General features: G+C 53.1%; 7 protein-coding genes across 7 annotated transcripts; 4 read left to right on the top strand and 3 right to left on the bottom strand.

The window, feature by feature from the left end:
- The first annotated feature begins 5,746 nt into the window (after positions 1–5,746).
- PV07_03839 (uncharacterized protein) lies at positions 5,747–6,671 on the top strand. The gene is made up of 2 exons (XM_016390594.1): positions 5,747–6,530; positions 6,586–6,671. The coding sequence occupies exon 1, from the start codon at positions 5,882–5,884 to the stop codon at positions 6,515–6,517; it is 636 nt and encodes a 211-aa protein (XP_016252496.1). The 5' UTR covers positions 5,747–5,881; the 3' UTR covers positions 6,518–6,530; positions 6,586–6,671.
- Positions 6,531–7,869, bottom strand: PV07_03838 (uncharacterized protein). The gene is made up of 2 exons (XM_016390593.1): positions 7,633–7,869; positions 6,531–7,585 (listed from the first exon to the last, which is right to left on the bottom strand). Exons 1-2 carry the CDS (start codon positions 7,652–7,654, stop codon positions 6,765–6,767), a joined length of 843 nt encoding a protein of 280 aa, XP_016252495.1. The 5' UTR covers positions 7,655–7,869; the 3' UTR covers positions 6,531–6,764.
- A 232-nt stretch (positions 7,870–8,101) lies between these two features.
- Positions 8,102–10,371, top strand: PV07_03837 (uncharacterized protein). The gene is made up of 3 exons (XM_016390592.1): positions 8,102–8,351; positions 8,398–9,555; positions 9,682–10,371. Exons 2-3 carry the CDS (start codon positions 9,208–9,210, stop codon positions 10,087–10,089), a joined length of 756 nt encoding a protein of 251 aa, XP_016252494.1. The 5' UTR covers positions 8,102–8,351; positions 8,398–9,207; the 3' UTR covers positions 10,090–10,371.
- Positions 10,372–10,556: 185 nt separating this feature from the next.
- Positions 10,557–12,845, bottom strand: PV07_03836 (uncharacterized protein; the record flags this gene model as incomplete). The annotated part of the gene is made up of 3 exons (XM_016390591.1): positions 10,557–11,895; positions 11,954–12,223; positions 12,281–12,845. The coding sequence occupies 3 exons, from the start codon at positions 12,843–12,845 to the stop codon at positions 10,631–10,633; spliced, it is 2,100 nt and encodes a 699-aa protein (XP_016252493.1). The 3' UTR covers positions 10,557–10,630.
- A 434-nt stretch (positions 12,846–13,279) lies between these two features.
- Positions 13,280–16,055, top strand: PV07_03835 (uncharacterized protein). The gene has a single exon (XM_016390590.1). The coding sequence runs from the start codon at positions 13,306–13,308 to the stop codon at positions 14,527–14,529; it is 1,224 nt and encodes a 407-aa protein (XP_016252492.1). The 5' UTR covers positions 13,280–13,305; the 3' UTR covers positions 14,530–16,055.
- On the bottom strand, positions 14,763–16,993 carry PV07_03834 (uncharacterized protein). Its single transcript, XM_016390589.1, has one exon. It carries the CDS (start codon positions 16,790–16,792, stop codon positions 15,170–15,172), a length of 1,623 nt encoding a protein of 540 aa, XP_016252491.1. The 5' UTR covers positions 16,793–16,993; the 3' UTR covers positions 14,763–15,169.
- A 697-nt stretch (positions 16,994–17,690) lies between these two features.
- On the top strand, positions 17,691–18,534 carry PV07_03833 (uncharacterized protein; the record flags this gene model as incomplete). The annotated part of the gene is made up of 2 exons (XM_016390588.1): positions 17,691–18,096; positions 18,154–18,534. The coding sequence occupies 2 exons, from the start codon at positions 17,691–17,693 to the stop codon at positions 18,375–18,377; spliced, it is 630 nt and encodes a 209-aa protein (XP_016252490.1). The 3' UTR covers positions 18,378–18,534.
- Between the last annotated feature and the right edge of the window lie 38 nt (positions 18,535–18,572).

Raw genomic sequence — 18,572 nt, 5'->3', positions numbered from 1 at the left:
GCGGCGTACTCGCGAAATGCATTCGTCCCTGTGACCGCCACATTCTTCATGTTCTATCTCTACGCCGCCGCCGGCGTCCGAATGGGGGCACTTAACCGTCTTCAGGTAATCCACATCGCCACCCATGATTCTCTGAATGAGGGAAAAAATGGCCCGACCCACCAGCCGGTCGAGTTGGATTCGCTCTATCGCGCAATGCCCTCACTACTCTACATCCGGCCGTGCGATGCTGAGGAGGTGATAGGTGCCTGGATGGTGGCATTGGGTGAGAGGACCAAGTCGTCTATTATATCCGTGGCTCGAGAAGGGCCGCAGACTCGCGTTCCAAACACCAACCGGCACAAGGTCGGGCAGGGTGGCTATGTTATCCTGGAGGCCGACAACGCCCAGGTGACGCTGATTTCGACGGGTTCAGAACTCCAATTTGCCGTTGAAGCTGCGCGGGAGCTATCCGCGCGAGGTATCCCGACTCGCGTTGTTAGTATGCCCTGTATCGAGCTCTTCGAGAAGCAGACGGACGCATACAAGGAGCAAGTCATATCATCCTCTCCACACGTCATATCCATCGAGCCTTATGTGCCCTTGATATGGGCCCGTTATTGCACTGCATCAATAGGAACGGAGACGTTTGGGTTTTCAGCTTCTGGCACAAGCAATTATGCACGATATGGCCTGGACGGACCGAGCGTCACCGGAAAGGTCCTTCGGCATCTCCAAGACTCGACTGAAGGTCGGAGCAGACGTGCAGTGAAGTGGAAAATCCTCGCCAACGCCGAGGACCAGGCCAAAGGACTGTCCAATAGAGAGCGGTGAAGCAGCAGGCCGAACATTCATTCTTCAAAGTTCTTTGTTGAAACAAGTCTTTCCACACTGTCAATACCCGGTACAGAGGAATCGATGCTACAGAGCATGATACACCCACGGGAATCGAAAGCACAAGTGGTGGGGAAGGAAACAACGTTGTCATTTCTCTGTTCCCTGAAATGCCTCGAGGGAAAAATTTTCTGGCACGTTGAGTCCCCTAAAATCTCCATATGCTTATGTGTGTTTGCATATACTCCTCGAATGCTTCCGTAATTACTCTATAAAACGTCCTACTATGACACCCGGTTGGCCATGGAGAAGGGGTGGACCACAGGTCTCTGAATCGAGAGCCAGAATGTAAACCTATCTGCGCTAGAATCACTATAGGTTGGAAAGGTTCCTGAGACTCTTGACAGACAATGAGGGTGTACTGGAGCAGCAGATTTCTGCAAAGGTTCTGACTACTAACATGGGGGCTAGATCCACAGATTTGAGTGTCCTTATTACCATGCAACAGAATGCGTACATCAATGGGACTAGTCTTGGAAGGAGGATGAACCAATCCAACGTTTCGCTATTTACGTAGAAACGCACGACGAGGACTACTTGCTTTTTAGTGAAAGTGAAAGGTGACGGGTGACGTTATTCCCCAACGGGCAGCTGACCGAAGTCGGCTTCTTGATCCCGCTTCCACCAAGTCGCCGTCTCATAGGGCTTGTTGGGTGCAAATAGTCTTCAGCCTGCCATGTACCTTCGAAAGCTCAATCATCCCCACTCGTCTTCAACATGGTGCCCGTTTCGTGGAAGGGGATAGCCTCGGGCGCGGTAGACCTTCGGGGTGAGTCTTGTGTTCTTGGGCTGGAGCCCCCAAGAACTGGTAGAGAATCTCCTACACATCTATGAGCACCCTCTCTTTCTTCACAAGCTCCTTTCACATCAAAAATGACTCCGATAATCGAGAAGCTGTTCTCGCTCGAGGGCAAAACCGTCATTGCGACGGGTGCCACCGGCGGGCTGGGATCTGAGATGTGTCTTGCTTTAGCAGCTGCCGGAGCCAATCTCGTTGTTCTTCATCTGTCAAACGACCAAGCCATAACAGAGCTTCAAAACCAAGTAGAGAAGCATGGTGTTGGATTCCGAAACTATCCATGCAACCTTGCTGATTCGGGAGCACTTCGTGCAGTCTTCACCCACATGTGGGAAGACGGAGTGGTGCCAGATGTTCTGCTCAACTGTGCGGGATTGAACCGAAGGGGAAAGATCGAGGACATAACGGACGAACAGATTGACCTCGTATGTTGATTTCACAATCCTGCGGCACCATGATACTCACTTCTAACCTCTTTGTTTTTGAAGATCTTCGCCGTCAATCAGAAAGCTTGCTATGTCGCCTCCCAGGAGTTCGGGAAGAGGCTATTGGAGCTGCAAAGACCTGGTAAAATCATCAACATCGGCTCCCTCACAGCATTCCTCGCCGGTGTCAACGTCGCGGCCTACGCAGCGTCCAAAGGTGCTGTCGTGCAGATGACGAAAGCGTTTAGCAACGAGTGGGCCAGCAAAGGCATACAAGTCAATTGCATCTGTCCCGGGTAAGTCAGGTCTCACCTGGCAATGGAGACAAATCTGATTGTTTGCAGGTACTTTGAGACACCATTGACCGTTGACCTGCGAAGAGCCGATGGGTTCGAGGAGCACATCATCCAACGAACTCCAGCAGGACGATGGGGGAAGCCGTTCGATCTCTGTGGTGCTGCCATTTTTCTGGCCAGTTCAGCAAGCGACTATGTATCCGGCACAACCATAGTGGTGGATGGTGGCATATTAGGACGATAAGAAGTCTCGAGGCTTCCGAGGGTGCCCAAGGTTGATAAATATAAGACTTCCGCAAATTCTCTGGTCACTGTCTGCACTCTATATTCTTAATCAAGAGAGGAGTAGGTTCCTCCTCTTCAACTGCGGTTGGGGAAGTATTGTAGCTTCATGTCCTTCTCCGCTCTGGCCTTAGATCGACCGCCCCTGGAAGCCTCTCTAGCCTCGGTCTAGTGAGCAAGTCTCTATACTCCTAGAGGCAGCTTGGGAAATGGTCCCCCAGCCACTACTGTACCCCGCGCTGCCCCCATAGGAAGAGTTTGTTAAATGGGCTTGTCGTCCCTCCCCAGACAGACTATTCTTGGCCATGCACAGATTTGCTGGCTTGGGTCCTATACGAGCGTTGTCCGCAAATCGCCATGTCGGCAGCTCCTAGTCAACGAGTCAAGGTCGCCTGCAAGCTTTGCAACCTGCGGCGTGTGAAATGCGACCGCACAGATGCCACAGCGTGCACGACATGTAGTCTGGCAGGTCATATTTGTGAACCTATCGCATCCAGACGCGGCCGGTACGCCTCGATCAGTCCTGCATTGTGCGTCAAGATGCTCAAGCAATTTTAGCTATGAAAGATCTTCCCACAAACAGCAGCCATACATGCACTCGGAGAGGTCAGTCCTAGCAACCGATAGCGATCCTCGTGTGAATCTGACGTTGCAAAGGTCTCATGAGCCCCGAGATGGTACCACTCGCATATCTCATCCTCATGTGGCCAACACATCCACGACAATGGCATCAGCCACCGGTGGTGAAGACCCAAGTCCTTCTGAAGGATCAGATATGCTCTTCGCCAGATTGGTTGATTCCCCCACCAACAAACACGATTTGTCTCACCGCCACGATAGCAAGGTGGTTTACCTGGGCGAGTCATACAATCTCAACTATGTGATGCATCACCTAGCCCGTCCGTGTGGACTTGCAGACGCAGCAGCAGAACAAGAAACACGACCAAAACAACTACATTACTTCGTTCCCGAGAACATCGAGATTCGTGCCAGAAACGTCCCCCGTGACCTCCGTTTCGAGACCGAAGAAAGAGAGACCTTGGTCAGGAAGGGAGCCCTGACGGTACCGCCAAAAGGCCTCAGCGATGCTTTGATCCAGACCTTCTTCCGATGGATTTTCCCGGTCTTCCCAATCTTCGACCGACGAGATTTCCTCTCATCATATGAAGCCGGGAAGGCGTCGTTGCTTGTCCTACAGGCTATCTTTTTCGCCGCAGCCACGCATTGCGACATCTCGCTCCTTCACGATGTAGGATTCCCCTCACGCCATGCAGCAAGGCTGGCCTTTTATCGTAGAGCGCAGGCGCTCTTTGACGCAGATTACGAGGCCAACCCGGTTGCCACGGTCCAAGCGCTCTGTCTTTTGACCCTGTGGTGCGGTGGACCACTCGATCAGAAGGATACATGGCATTGGCTTGGGGTTGCTGTGGGCATTGCACAGTCACTGGGGATGCATCGATGGTAAGCTCAGCATGCGTAAGGTATACCACATGTTATTAGCTGACCGTCTCAGCATGCGATATTCGAACATCGACCAATGCCACCAGCGACTGTGGAAAAGAATCTGGTGGTCCCTTTACGTCAGTTAGGACGTTCCTAGCTTGACCTGTGGACAGACTTGCTGACACAACGCAGATTCGGGATATCCATGCTGCCGCCGCACTTGGGCGGCCTCCACATATCAACAATGTGTTCTGTGATGTGGAATGTGTTGAGGACGAGGATTTCCACGACGTTAGTACCGTGAGCTGCGAACTAGTAGGACAAGATTCCACTTCCAGTGTGGCATACTTCGTGCAATCCTCGAAGCTGGCGGTGCACAGTGAGTTCTCTAGACGTCTTGAATTCTTCGTCAGCCTGACTTTGTGCCTTTTGTGAGCAAAATCCTGATTCACAGGTTTGCACCCGGGAGCGACGATCCAGGACGAATGCCCGATCCTAGCCTGCTGTCAAGGGATCTAAAAGGCTGGATGGACGCACTTCCCTCGTCGATGGCTTGTCCCAAGGGGGAGATCGCCCTCTCTGAGTTTTGGGCAACCATATTACACATCACATATCAGTACGTTCCGTTTCTATCTCTTTCGTGTGTGACGCCACTAATCTTTCACAGCAACTACCTCATCCTTCTCTATCGGTCTAACGACTTGTCGGACGTCAACCTGACAGACGACGCCGCAAGCATCGTTTCGGCAACCAAAATCACAAGGCTCCTGGAGGATCTGCTGTACTCGAATCTGTTGCATTTTGCTCCAATCAGCATGTACGTAACTTTCTCAGCATCACCATCGGTGCCATGGCTGTGCCGTGCTAACGAAAAGGGAAAGAATCTCGAGTCTATTTGCCGCGCTCACCATCCACGTCCGGTGCATTCTGCACCGCGAACTGTCGCAGACCATACAGTCCGAGATCCTCGAATACCGAATCCGCCTCTGCATGCTCGGCTTGGAGAAGCTGCAAGAGAACTGGCCGGTGGCGGCCTGGACGCTCCATCTCTTCGAGCAACTCATGGAGCGGCTTCGAAGCCACCAGTCCGCGTCGAAGCGCTACGCCGAGAGCTATCCGCAGGCACCGTCGAAAAGACCCCGGACGTCGTCTCGCGTGCCCCAGGAGGATCCTCTGGATCTGGAAGGTCAGAGAGACCAGGAGCCGAGGGAGTTTCGGGATCTGGGGGCGTCGGAGTCGGACATCCATGTCGGCGTAGGAACCACCCCAGCACCCATATACTGGAACATTGAGGACACCGAGTTTCTGTCTACGGTGTTCTCGGATGAGTTCTTTAATGCCGTATAGCCTCTTTCACGAATACCACAAGTGACAGACAGACTGGATAGAAACCGCAGTCTCGTGGCGTCAGAGTCCTGCAAGTGCTGATAAAAGCAACAAGGCCTAGGCGAAAATGTATGTAAGACAGTGAGTTCAAGCTAACCACAACTTGTATCACTTACATGTCCTCCCTGGCTAGTTCGGCTGACTGGGTGTCATGCGATTGGGCTGTTTCAGACCTCCAGAGTGAGGTATCAATTTGTAGGAATTTGTAGGAGTTTGTCGAAAAAATGGCGCTGTGCTGGAGACGATTGACTGCCGAGGTCTCGCTCCAGTCTGATGTGCAACATCGGGTGAATAGTAAATTCTGCGACCATCGCTGTACGCACCTATCTACTCGTCGGTACCTGGGGTATTATTAGGTCTTCGTCACCCGCCGGATCATGACTGAGGACCAACCGCCAGTAGCAGCAGCCTCCTCCTCAGAGTCCGCCATGCCTCCACTCCAACTGCCACCAAACCTGAAATTCGGCCCCTTTTCGGTAGCATCACAGGTCTTCCACCTCTCGCCATCGCGCCTGTCCTACGGCTTGGTCAACCTCAAACCCCTGCTGCCAGGCCACATCCTGATCTGCCCGGTACGCGGCGTTCCGCGGCTCTCGCAGCTCTCCGGCGCGGAAACGGCCGATTTATTCAACACCGTCCGCATTGTCTCGGTGACGCTCCAGCGCGTGTACCACGCCAGTGCTTTCAACGTCGCGGTCCAGGACGGAGTCGACGCCGGCCAGTCCGTGCCGCACGTGCATGTGCATGTGATTCCGCGCCAGAGGGGCGATTACGACGACAAGGGCGGTGGCGACAGGATTTACGATGCCATGGACGGCGAGGAAGGGGATCTGGGCAAGGCGTTCCTCGAGATGCGGAGAAGGAGAGGCGAGAGGTCAGAGTCGGGAAGGGAGGCCCTGGGCGGACCCGACAGCACCAGGGAGCCCAGGAGTGAGGAGGAGATGCGGAAGGAGGCAGAGTGGCTGAGGGAGGAGATTGAAAAGGATCGTTCACGCGCCCAGGATGAGGAGTGATGGCGACTTGGAGGTTTCTGCCACGATCGATTAATGTATCAACAATTCAGCTAACTGCTCGTGCATAGAGATAGAGTCACTGTGCGCTAGAATCCGGGCAGATTGTCAGCCACGGGAAAAGAGCAAAGGTCCAAACACGCGTCTAATTGCTTTCTGGGTATCATTGATTGGTCTTCATGGCTTCCAAGGCGCTTTCCAGCAAATCGCACTTCTGTTGCAATGCACATCGCGTCACTCATTCCCGTTATCATTTCGCATGTCCGTTCATCTCGGCCACTCCGTTGCCCAACACCGTGCCCTCCCCGTTGCTGTAGTATTGGTCTTGTTGCTCCTTGATTGTCGCCGCTTTCGTGGGTTCTCGAGGTGCCATATCTTTGCTCTTCCACAGCTCGGCTCTTTCATCCAGGATCTCCTGGGCCCACACCTTCATCTCGTCCAGACTGATTCTCCTCGCCACCCAGCTGAATTCACTCAGGTCAATGGCGCAGTTGTTGGCACGCTCGTACTCCACCATCTGTAATATCAGCTCCAACTTGTCCACATCATGAACGAATTTCGACTCCAAAGTCTCGCTGTCCTCGTATTCTTGCCAGACTGCGCGAAGATCCTGTCCTGCAATGCCACCATGGACCTTCCCAAGTAATGACTGGGCAACCCAGTCCATGGTCTCAGCCTCACGTCTGTTCTTTTCCACTTTCGGTACACCATCAACCGGCGTCAAGTCCCCAACGAGCCCTTCGGCCATGTCATGTACCAGTGCCATCTTCGTGCATCTCGGGATGTCCAGTCGTGAACTCAGTTCTGGCGGAGCGAGCATGGTGATCATCGACATGCGGTACATGTGGTCTGCTATGGATTCGCCGGTTGAGATACCAAATCTTCGCCATCCTTCGCGCTTCTCGATCTTCAGGCGTTCAAGGTAGTGGAAGAAGGGTATGGGAGAGGAGGAGCCTTCGGACGGTGGATTGGGGAGGTCGCGTAGCACAGCACGTACGGACCATGGGTTTGGCTTGGGTAGCAGGGATGTGTGAGAGTTTCTGAGGGTGAATGAAGGTTGAGTAGGTGGAACTAGAAGTTGTCAGTGTTGTAATATGGTTTTGGGGAGAACCACATACTCTCAGGTCTTTCTGAAGCCATTTTGCTGCAGCGCAAAGTGATGCGATTGTCGGCACGATGGGGGAGGCGGGAGATACGGATAACGGAAAGATCAAGACAACGGAAACAGAAATCTAGATACACCACCCACTTTATATCGCCGTGCCTCTAATGCTTGAATATACAGACCAAACTTGCAGGACAAAGACGACGCTGAAAGGTGCCGAAATGTTTGTTGAGCAAACACCAAATGAGACTTGGTTGTTTACCAAGCGACGCTCCCCCGCCAAACAAAAGGAGGCTGCCCGTCCCTCCCGCAAGTGCCAAGGACACAAAGCAGCGCGTAAATTTATACCATTTGGGAAAGAAAGTGGTGCTGCTCTGCATTTGCCTCTAAAGTAGAAAGTTTCCCGATACTAGCAGCCTTGTTGGTGCTGCTGGCAAGGCTGGAGCTACTTTTCTTGGAACCGAGTCAATTGCTTGGACCAACGCTTGTCTCGACCCCAGCAGAGCGAAATGAGCATGATCTGGGCCTTGAGCGCAAATATTTCAACTGATGGAGTGCATGGTTCTGCAAGCCACACTCCGTTTTTCATTATCATCAAACCTTGGGCACATTAGGTCAAACAGCGACAAACCGCACCCGCCAGTTTGATCAAAATACGTTCCGATGCCCCCGTTTCGAACCTGGTCGGCAACTATTACTCCGTATGGTTCTGAAAGCTGGAAAAGATGCCAAGTTCGTACGCTCTGCACCTTGTTCTATATATACTCTTATCTTGCAGACTGCAATGCATGGAATACCGATCCCTGTCCTTGTGCATAGACACAGATCGAGTCCTACATATATTGGTTTCTACCCTCCAGAATCCATCGCCTCTTCCTGCCAGTATCTCTGGCCTTTGACTGTGGCGCAAGGAGCGTCAAGACCGGACAACGTTTGTTTGCGCAGGGATTTTTTTCACGCCTTCTCGTGTTTGGCTATCCGGTGGTTGGTGCTTCGGAGAATGCCCGAGGAAAATGTTCGGAAGCTGGGTCAGCGCTACAACTGAGGAGACCTTATCTCATTTTCTAGACTGGAAGCTGTCCAATCTAATCAGATCTTATTTGATCATCTAATCTGATAAGTCCCGACGAACTCCATCCAGCTCCGCTACCAACCGTTCCAGGTCGAACAGCTGCATGCCTCGATACAAATTTGGAATGTCATGTCCGATACCGCTTGCAAATTGCGGCCAATTGCCTGGTCGTCGAAGCAAGAAGGAGAACTCTTCCTCTTTGAAAGGTTTGCTCTGATTTGTTGACGAAAATCTTCTATGCTTACTTCGGAAATGTTACCAGTGCCCTCTTGAACCGCCAGACCCATTGGCTCTGAGGAGTATACTTCTGCGGTGCTATGGAACTCTTCAGCGGGTGGACTGTCCTTGACACCATAATGGAGTCTTTCAATTTTTCCTTTGGCGTGGTCTGAGTGGCACAAAAGGAGCAGCATTGACTCTCTGATTCAACTTTCCTTCTCGACGTACTCCCACACGATTCACTTCGAAATTCACGTCACGATTTCAAGTCTCAACACTTCGCCTCTGTCGGCCAGTATGCAGCCACAACAAAGGGTTTTCTCTCTGCTTCTCCTTCTCCTTGCCGGAGCTTGCCATGTCTTAGCCACGTCAGGATCCGAGGTGGCTGCCACCACGGAAAGTTTGCTTCTGCCACGATCTGTACCACCGGCAACAAAACATCGCTCTGACAAGGTCCACGGCATCATTATGGGTGTTACGGTTATCATTCTCTTCCCATTCGCCTCGATCTCTTGGAGACTGCTGGACCGCCTTGTTAGTGGAAGAACGCTTCTCAAAATCCACGTATGCTGCCAGCTGTTGGCCCTATCGATGCTCATCGTCGGATTCGGCCTGGGGGTTTGGGTCTGCATTATCCACAACGAGGTGAGTCCGGAAAGCCGGGTTGGTGGACCATTGTCCTACTGTGTGGACGGCATCTTTTCAGCATGCTCATGCTTCACCCACGTTGCCCCATGCTTGGCCATGAGACTAACCGACCCGCGGCTATAGGTGTACAACGATGCATGGGGCCATGTGATCCTCGGCACCATCCTCATGGCCCTCTTTATCCTCCAGCCACTCATAGGGCAATGGCATCACTACCTGTACAAATCGACAAGTCGAAAAGCCAAACCTTGGATACGCAGCTTCCATATCTGGCTGGGACGACTGTTGATGGTCGCGGCCATTGTGAACGGCGCCACAGGCATCGTGCTGGCCAATAACACTCCTGGCGGCGAGAAAGGCTACAGTGCTGCGGCTGGGATCGTCGGCGTGGTCTACATCGTGATCCTTCTGCTTTGGTACTGGAACAGGAGCAGGCAGAACCGTGAAGAAGCTCGTCAAGACATGGCGCTGGGAGGACATGCAGATCTGGAAAGGAAATCGCTTCCCGGCGTCGCAGTTGACCAGATGTAGTTTCCAGTCCTCATCGGCCTGCGATACGAGCCCATCTTGGGACTGACTAAGAGGAGGGGGTTTGCCGTCTACATCGGCACTGAATGGCGAGATACCTGGCGCAGACAGATCAGCGCCAGTCAGTACGAACAGAGGTGGCCCGGTGCCACCACTGTGCCGTTTTGCGGGAAGATTATTTGTTTGAAACAAATAAATAGATAGAGAAAGACGAAAAGGGGAGGTATCTATCTACAACTTGAGTTGATTTGTGGAATGTCTATGGACAACGTTTAGCACTCGTACCAAATGTGGAACATTGCTCTGAACGAACTGTACTCAGCATCCTTTTTCGTGTTTGTTCCACGGCAAGACTCACGGCACACTACCCGTGTCTGATGACCCTAGTCCAGCTGGATCATCTAGTCAAACAAGCCCAATGCGCCATCGCCTAATATGTACAAAAGGAGGGTTCCACACATGGGGGCCCCGCAAACGATTACCGTCTCTGCCCGAAAGCGTGGCCGACGGCAAGAAAGATGTCAATGTGTCTTCCACTCAACACTCAGACAATGCGTAGGGCATCCATTGTCGTGGGAGCATACGCTATCGCCTTGTTAGATGCCGTCTCTGGCAGAAACGCCTCACCAACCAGCACATACTGCTCAGGCGCTCCTTCGTCCCCCGGGAGCTTTCGCAGGGCATATGGGAAGGTGGCCCCCCTGAAGACAGCGATGGCATCACCTGGCAGGGCATCTCCGGGCAGGAGCACTGGCGTCTTCTGTCCCGCGCAGATTCCCAGTCGTCGGCCAACGCCGTACTTTTTCAACGCGGCTCTAATAGGTCGCAGCGGATGCAAACTCGGCTCAGACGATGAAGGAAGCAGGTAGCTTTGCGTCAATTTCAAATTCAGGCCGATGTATTGCATTTTCAGCCCGTCTTCGCGTTCGGAGAGAAGGGTAGTGTTATCGTCCTGTGAGTAGCGAAGATACCTGCTGGCCATACGGTCGGTTGACAGGAAGTTGACCCAGAAGATCTCCTTTTTCTCGTGGAGCCCGTACTTTGCCCCGTGTTGGCGCCCGTCGACGTCGATATGTCCAGCTTCTTGAGCCTCCTCGGCGAACTGCTGCCATGCCCGGTACACCTCGTCGATTTCTCCCGTGCTTGCGCCGCGTGGAACCACGGTGTCGTAGACTGTGGTCACAGAGTCGAAGACAAATCCCTTTACAAGCAGCGCGTCCTGGTCGAACTCAATGCTGGGTTCTGCGGTGGAGATAAAGTGTCTCGCATCGTCAGCTTCGAAGGGCCGATACTTCCAGTCGTCGATCAGGTTGGGCACCCATGATGGCAGGTCGTGGCGGCGTTCGTGGTTTTGACATGTACCTAAGAGGCGTAGACCTTTTTTCTGAGGCAAGATCGCCCGGGCTGCCGATTTCAACACTTCCGGAAGGGAGAGTCGATAATCTGCTCGGAGCAGGTAGATTTCGGGGTCTGCCAGTCCTAACATCGAGTAGACCTTGTCTCTGAGGTCTGTGGAATTGCAGTGACGGGAGTGAAGGAGTAGCTCATGGAGAGGTAAAAACGAGCGGCCTGCGTGAGAGGCTTTCCTCAAGGCACGAAGGCTCCGTGCTTGGTGGTAGAAACTGAACCCGACCATGCTGTCTGCCGTCCGCTGGTCTTCGGTATCAGAACACGAACTGGGTATTTGGTGGCCAAGGCTATCAATGTACTCGATAGCCATGACAGCTTGCGATATCACATCGAAACTGATACTGTGGTCACCCCAACTGACCTGTGTGCGAGATCCCAAAGAAACCTCTTGACGGATCCCTGCACAGCTCCGTTAATTCCGTACCGCATGCGTGCTTTTCAGACAAAAAGGACTTACAGCTTCGTTCCCACCAAGGTTGACCTAGCAACAGACGGAGAGCGTGCCAGGTTTTGCGCACCTCCTCTTCAGAAAGCTCTGGGTATTTGACTTCCTTCTCCCCAGGACCCCGGGTGGGTGGCCGACCAATCTTGCCCACAACATCCATGGCGAGTGCAGACCCCTCGATGGAATCGCCTAGCCAGACATGAACTGACTGGGCACCTCTATAGATGCGGCGCATCAAGGAGACTTGATTGCCTCTTTCTTCAATATCCTCTTGATTGATGCCTCCAACAAGTCAGCTTAGTCTCCACTGGCACCTAAATGCAGAGAGATATTGCTTACAGATTTGGTCAATCCACCAGAATGTCTTTGGAGATGGTATCCTGGCTGTCGCCGCTTCCTTTGTAGCTCTCTTCCTCATCTGGCGCAATGCACTCTCCAAATTCGGTGTGACCGGAAAGACGTGACCGTCGACGACAACCCGCCCATCCATCTTGGGTTCGCCCCAGCAGTATGACATTGCAGTGTACTGCTTCAGTCGCGCAGCTTGACTCTCCTCCAGACTCACGTGGACCAGGGAGCCTCTGATCTCTTCCGAGTCATCGTCTGCATTGTGCAGAGCGAGCAAACGAATCTCGGCTTTTTCGAAGCTGAGCGGTTTGTATGTATATGGTTCCTCGGAGACGGGCGATAATGGAGCACCTTCAGGCTGAGAAGTCGAGGAAACGAGGTCTGGCCCTCCACTTTTTGGCTCGGCCTCACCAGGTATAGAAATGTTCAAATGCTTCAGTATAGTGTTCACTGCGAGGTCGAGCCGGTCTAGCTGTTGTTCGATGCCCTCTAAACGGTCCCAGATAGGGGCTACCATAGGGTGCTTTTCGAAGTGAATTCCGAAGCTGTGAGCCATGGTCACGGCAGATATTCGCCAACGCCGTGGCGAACAATACCCGAACTATGTCTGTTAAGGAATGCTTGGATCTACAGGAGGAAAACTGGGCGGTGCTGAAAATGATCGGGCAGACAGTGAGAGTTATATCGTAGCAACCTCGTATTGTTACCACTCTGAAACGAGAACCTCGTATCGATATAGGCCGCCTGAAGCTCCCAAGAGATGACTGATTGGTCTTTGGGTGTCTCAGTCTCACAGTCTGAGAAAGTGCAGGCAGAGTGTATCACTACCTCATCCTGACCCCTAGGAGCTACGAGCAGAAAAGGGGGTTTCTGGGCAAGGCTCGCCTAAACACGGGGTAAATTGCCTGGCGAGGCTGCCTCACCAGCCCAAGGGGAACTTGGGGCCGAGTGCCTCGCAGTCACACCAATCGCTTGCAATAAACCATGCCCCTCGTGTTCAACTGCCTTGATTTGACATGGATCCCTCCTCGTCACAAACCCAATGGCATCCTCGAAACAACAGTGCAATCTTTGTCCATGCCTTGCACCTCCTTAACCTCGACCTCCTCTCAGACTGGCCCAACATCTCCGAATCGATATTCCTTCCTCCCACAAAAGCCTCCACCAATACAAGCACAACACCAGCCCTACCCCAGAACCGCACAAAATCCTTAGAATGGGCACTCTACCACCTATTCCGCCTTTATTCCCCCTCCGAGGCGGCCTCGAGACTCTCGTCGTGCTTTCCTCCTGCAACGCCGATCCAGTCGAGGGATTTGAGAGCTGGGTTATACAAATGGCTTACGGAGTTGAAGCAGAGCGGCGCGTTGCCGAGAGAAACGGTGCTACGAAAGACAATGCTGGATGAATGCAAAGGTGACAAGTTTGAGGAATTGATTGCGAGGTTTGCAATGCTTGTGGTCAGGAAAACGATGGCGCAGGACCAGAGCGGAGTCAACAACAGACAAGTCAACCAGAACACACATGCTGTTGCGCGCCCGAACAGGAGCACCGCGGCAGGCACGCACCAAGATGCGGACTCCTTGGTACCCTTGATTCTTGCCCATCGTGTCTCTCTGCAGCGCTCGCTCCGCAAACGCCAGGAACTCGACGAGAAGGCGACAGCTTATACGCGAATGTTAGCACAGATACGGAAGGACGTTACAAGCGGTTTGCACGACATATCCCTGCACAAGTCCGCCCCAGATGACACCGAGAACGTTCTATCTGCAACGGAGTACAAGCTGCTCAGTGAACGGATTAATCTTGCATTCGCAGGTGATCGTCGCTGGGCAAGGTATATCTTCGAGGGCGTCCCACCTTCGACAAATCCAGCTTCTGCCCGAGACCTCCCAGAATGGCCTTTTGGAGAACCCTGCCAGTCTGCACCCGACAACAGGGGCATCGTACCGTTGGCGGCCAGGGTGGCCGATGCAGAAGACGACCCCGATCAGCCAATGCGCCAACTGCAATCTTTGGTGTCTCAACATCAGGCACGAATCGCGCGTCTCACAGCCATACGCCATTCTCTACTCTCCGCCTCTGGAACAACAAACGAGATGGGACAGACAGCGAGCTTGCCTACGCCGTACTCTGCAGAGACAATCTTGGGAAAAGCTGAATCTCATCCCCACGCGAGCAACTTTTCGAATCGCCCAAAGCCGCAGTTCAACCGGCACCAAGATCTTGTATTGACTTGACGGGCTTGTCCTCACAGAGGGTGAGATTGCCACTACACCGACCGACTTCCCAGCTATCACTCATCTCGTTTGTTGCTAACTCAGGACGTGTCCTTTGAGCAATAAACACAGCGTTGCCAACTTTTAAGAATTAAGACTGGACTCTACGCCAGTCCAACCAGCCATGGCTCCGCCATGCCAGTCTCCCCTCTGACTTTGAAGCTACGTTACATCCCATCACGCGATATAGTAAATGCACACAAAATGTGGAAATCGTTCAATTGGGGATTTATCGTTGGGGGTATCATGTCTGACACGTCTCAAGAAAGGAAAAGAGATGGCACTGAAGGCAATATGAACAAGAAAAGCGAAAGGGGCAGGGACTGACCTCTCTGCCTCCCTTCGCTCCGCAAACACCCCGGAATGTTGTGAGCTGCCCGTGCACCTGTCAGTTCTCCGTCTGGCTGGTTTCGAGGGTTCTCGTCGGGCAAGACTCTTGCTCACAACATCTCTCGACCTTGGCGTTGCAGTCGCACAACGTTCCGACTCTCCAATGAATCTAGACCGATCCAGCAGCCGAGATCTCGCACCAGTCCTCGCACTCTGTCTCGTAGCCATCTTGGATCTCGACCTCCCACTTGGCTTCCAGAAGCGAATCGCACTACGACCAAGCTCCTAGACCAGAGGTTGTCCTTCCATCGCCTCTGTCCCAGTCCCTCGACTCCTTCAACGCATCTCTATCGAGCAGCCCGTCGTCGAAGTATCCCTCATCCACATCCCCGTTATTCTGGTAATCTTCAACTTCAACCTCAATCCGACTCCCCAAAGCTGCCTGCCCTTCCTTTATCATCGCTTGCAATTGCATGTTAAAACGATTCATCGTGGCATCTTGCTTGGCTTCTTTCCGACGAAGTTTCTGTTCGAATTTGCGGATCTCGGGAGACTGCTTCGGTGATGTGGTGACTGAAGCAGATGACAGCCGCCGAGAGGTGGAGAGCGAGGCTCTGTGGACGCTGGAAATACCACTTGGGCGCTTTGAAGGTTTGTCTGAATTGTGGTGCTGGTCGATGGTGGAAGGTGCGGGAATAGAGATCCACGATTGCTGCTGTGCTGAGCCGATGGTGCTGGTGCTGGCGCACATTGATACCCGCGGCGACGCATATGAAGCTGACGACCTTGTCGTCGATGATCGAGGTGTTAAGCGAGGACGAGATACAGGGTGACTTGAGTGTCGGGGAGCCGACGACGGGCGGGATGCATGAAGATTTGCCGTGCTTGCTCGCGATTTCTTGCGGACAGGACTAGATTCCGTTGAGGGCGACAGGGGGTTGGCATCATCAACGACTACCCAGCTGTTGTAGCGGGAGATTGATGGAGAATCTTGATCTGGTATGATGGTCGGGGTTACATTGTTCTCCTGCCTGGGTTGAACAGACAGTCTAGACATGTAGTCCTCGATGAATTCGGGAGTGTCTCCAGGGAATCCACCTGGAACCGGGGTCCGCTCTCGGTCAAATCGTCTCGAGTCGCCAACAGTGTCATTATTACGGAACAAATCACTTTTGGAATCGACTTCCGTCCAAATGCTAGACGATCCCACGTCCGCGGGTCCAATGTCGAACTGGTAACCGTTGCCCCCGCCGGCGTAAAAGCCCTTGAAGGTAGTGTTCCAACAGAAATTGAAGACTTTACCTGCCAACCCACCGGTCAAAGCCCATACTGTCTTTCCCCAGCTCTTCATCGGTGGCGCCGGAGGCGACAACCTCCGTTTATTTCTTCGGGACCGATCTGGGGCTGGTGTCTGCGGACAGTATGACGTGGAAGGCGGGAATGGATTTTGGCTGTTGTACCTGTTCGGTCTGCAGTCGATCTCATAGTCGAACTCGTGGGCGTCCTCTTCTTTCTGGATGTCTAGGGCGGTAGGCGTATCCAAGCCACCTGCGATACGGTAGTTGGTGTTGACGAGTGGTGGAGGGCTGAGGGCTTCTCGCCAGAAGGCGGTCTCTGATGTGGTGTAGGAGTCATCGCAGACGGATTTTGTGTCTAGCCGCGGTCGCTTGCGGCTGTGTAGTTGATCGTCGTCTGGTGTGTGAAGGCCGTTTCCCGTCGCTAGTGGTCTCAAGGCCCGTGGTTGCGACCAGGCAGACGAAGAGTCGGGAGTAGGATTGCTTTCGGAGGGTGGCAGAAACGGAGAGGCTTTGAATCGCGCACAGTGGAGTGAAATCTTGTTCTCGGGCAGATAGGAGCCTGGAAACCCGCCTGAATGTTCCATCATCGCAGCCATTTTCGTGCAACAAGCTGATCAGGCGGTGCAGTCGGTGTGATGGTGTGCGAAGGACTGACTATGGTCACTCGAGACTTGGGGATGACATTGTCGGCGTGAAGACGATGATTCAGATCCAAAGCGCGAGAACAGAGCAGGTGACGAGAGATTCAGGCTGCGCGCGGGATGAGCTGGCAGCGAGATGTCGTGGTACAATCAGACTCCAGGCTCCAGCTGGCACAATACGAGAAGGGCAGCGACTCAGAGCGACGAGTGAGCGGCGAGTGAATTGTGGAGATGTTGGGCGTCATTGTTTACGCTTCACGGTTGGCGTGGCAATCAATCGTGGCCACTGCTCATTCTACGCGCGGCTTCCACCGCACCCTGCTGCTCTCTCTACCCATCACATTCTCCTTGTTCAGATCTCGCAAACACATCCCCTGCAAGTCTGAACCCGTGCAGTATAGCCTGCGCTCAGACTAACCATGGGAAGCCGCACCACAACTGCAGTCAACCTCACAAGTGCGTCACTGTTGCCGTCTAGCAATCACAGGATTCACATGTAAATGGACTCAGCCTTCGGTGCACCGGCCCTTCGAATGCCCATGCAGTCGGGAAGCCTGCGCACCTAGCCAACCACGAGAATAAACAGGATATACCGTCAGGTAAGAGAAAGAGGAAAAGAAGGGAGACTGCAGACCGCCAGAAGAAGAAGCCCATAGTCTTCTGAGGTGGATGCCCCGCGTTTACACTTAAAAGCCAAACACCTGGCTGATATCTTTGATTTTTATTCCTTTCGCTCTTCTCAACGAGCTCGTCTGCAACCCCGTGCCACTTACCCATATTGACTCGCACAGCCTGCCACTTATCTCTGCCAAACACTCTCCAAATTTGGAAGGAATATTCACCAGAAGCACAAATGGACCCCAGAACGCAGTGGCAAGCGGACTTCGACCGGTCAATGGAATTTGAGGAGCGCGAATGGGAATTGAAGCAGGAAGAATGGGAGCTGAAGAAATGGAGGTTGGACATGGACCGACGGAAGGATGACGCAGAGAGACGGTTCAAAAATTGCGTTGATCTCACCGATGTCGCTGAGGGAGAGGAGCAGCAGAGGGACGAGGGTGAGACAGAGAGCCTGGCGACCGTCAAGCCAGCCACCATTCCGCCTCTTCCAACGCCTCAAACCTCGGCCTCATTAACCACGGAAAGAGCGGCTGGCAAGGAAGCCACAATGCCCAATTCTCAGCAACATCGTTTCGCCTTTAAAGCCTATGTGCCCCAAAAGACTCGACAAGCTCCTAAAAGAAAGGTCCTGGTCCCGGGTGAGGTCCATGCAAGAGCCGATGTTGATAGGAGGGTGGCAGCTAACTCTTTCTTAGAAGTCGAGCGTCGCTCTCCAGATACATCGCCTACCCGTCAGGATACGCGCGTGGGTATGCCCAATACAACAGCATCAGCACCAGGTTCAGTGGAGCAACAGAAGACCTTGGGCTTCGAAGATCTCTTGCCCACGAGTGGAGAACAACGAGATACCAGCGACGATCCCCAATGGACTCGTGCATCGAAACGACGTTCTGTTGCGAGGAGGAGGCCAGAACATTAGCGGGATGAGGCCATACATATTAGCGGATGAGGCTTCCTTGGCCAGGGAATGTCAACATCTTGGCGGTAAAAGATGAGTAAAAAGTACTCGGAGCTCACGTGCGACTCTCCCCAACCGTGCCGCTTTATCACCCCTCACCCTCGGACTCTCCGCTGGGATCTTGAAACGGTTTAGGGAGGTTCACCTTAACTTCCA

This window comes from Cladophialophora immunda (assembly GCF_000835495.1).
Source record: "Cladophialophora immunda strain CBS 83496 unplaced genomic scaffold supercont1.2, whole genome shotgun sequence".
Lineage (NCBI taxonomy): Eukaryota > Fungi > Ascomycota > Eurotiomycetes > Chaetothyriales > Herpotrichiellaceae > Cladophialophora > Cladophialophora immunda.
The sequence above is the reverse complement of the archived record's forward strand: the minus strand, read 5'-3'. Positions and strand labels throughout refer to the sequence as shown.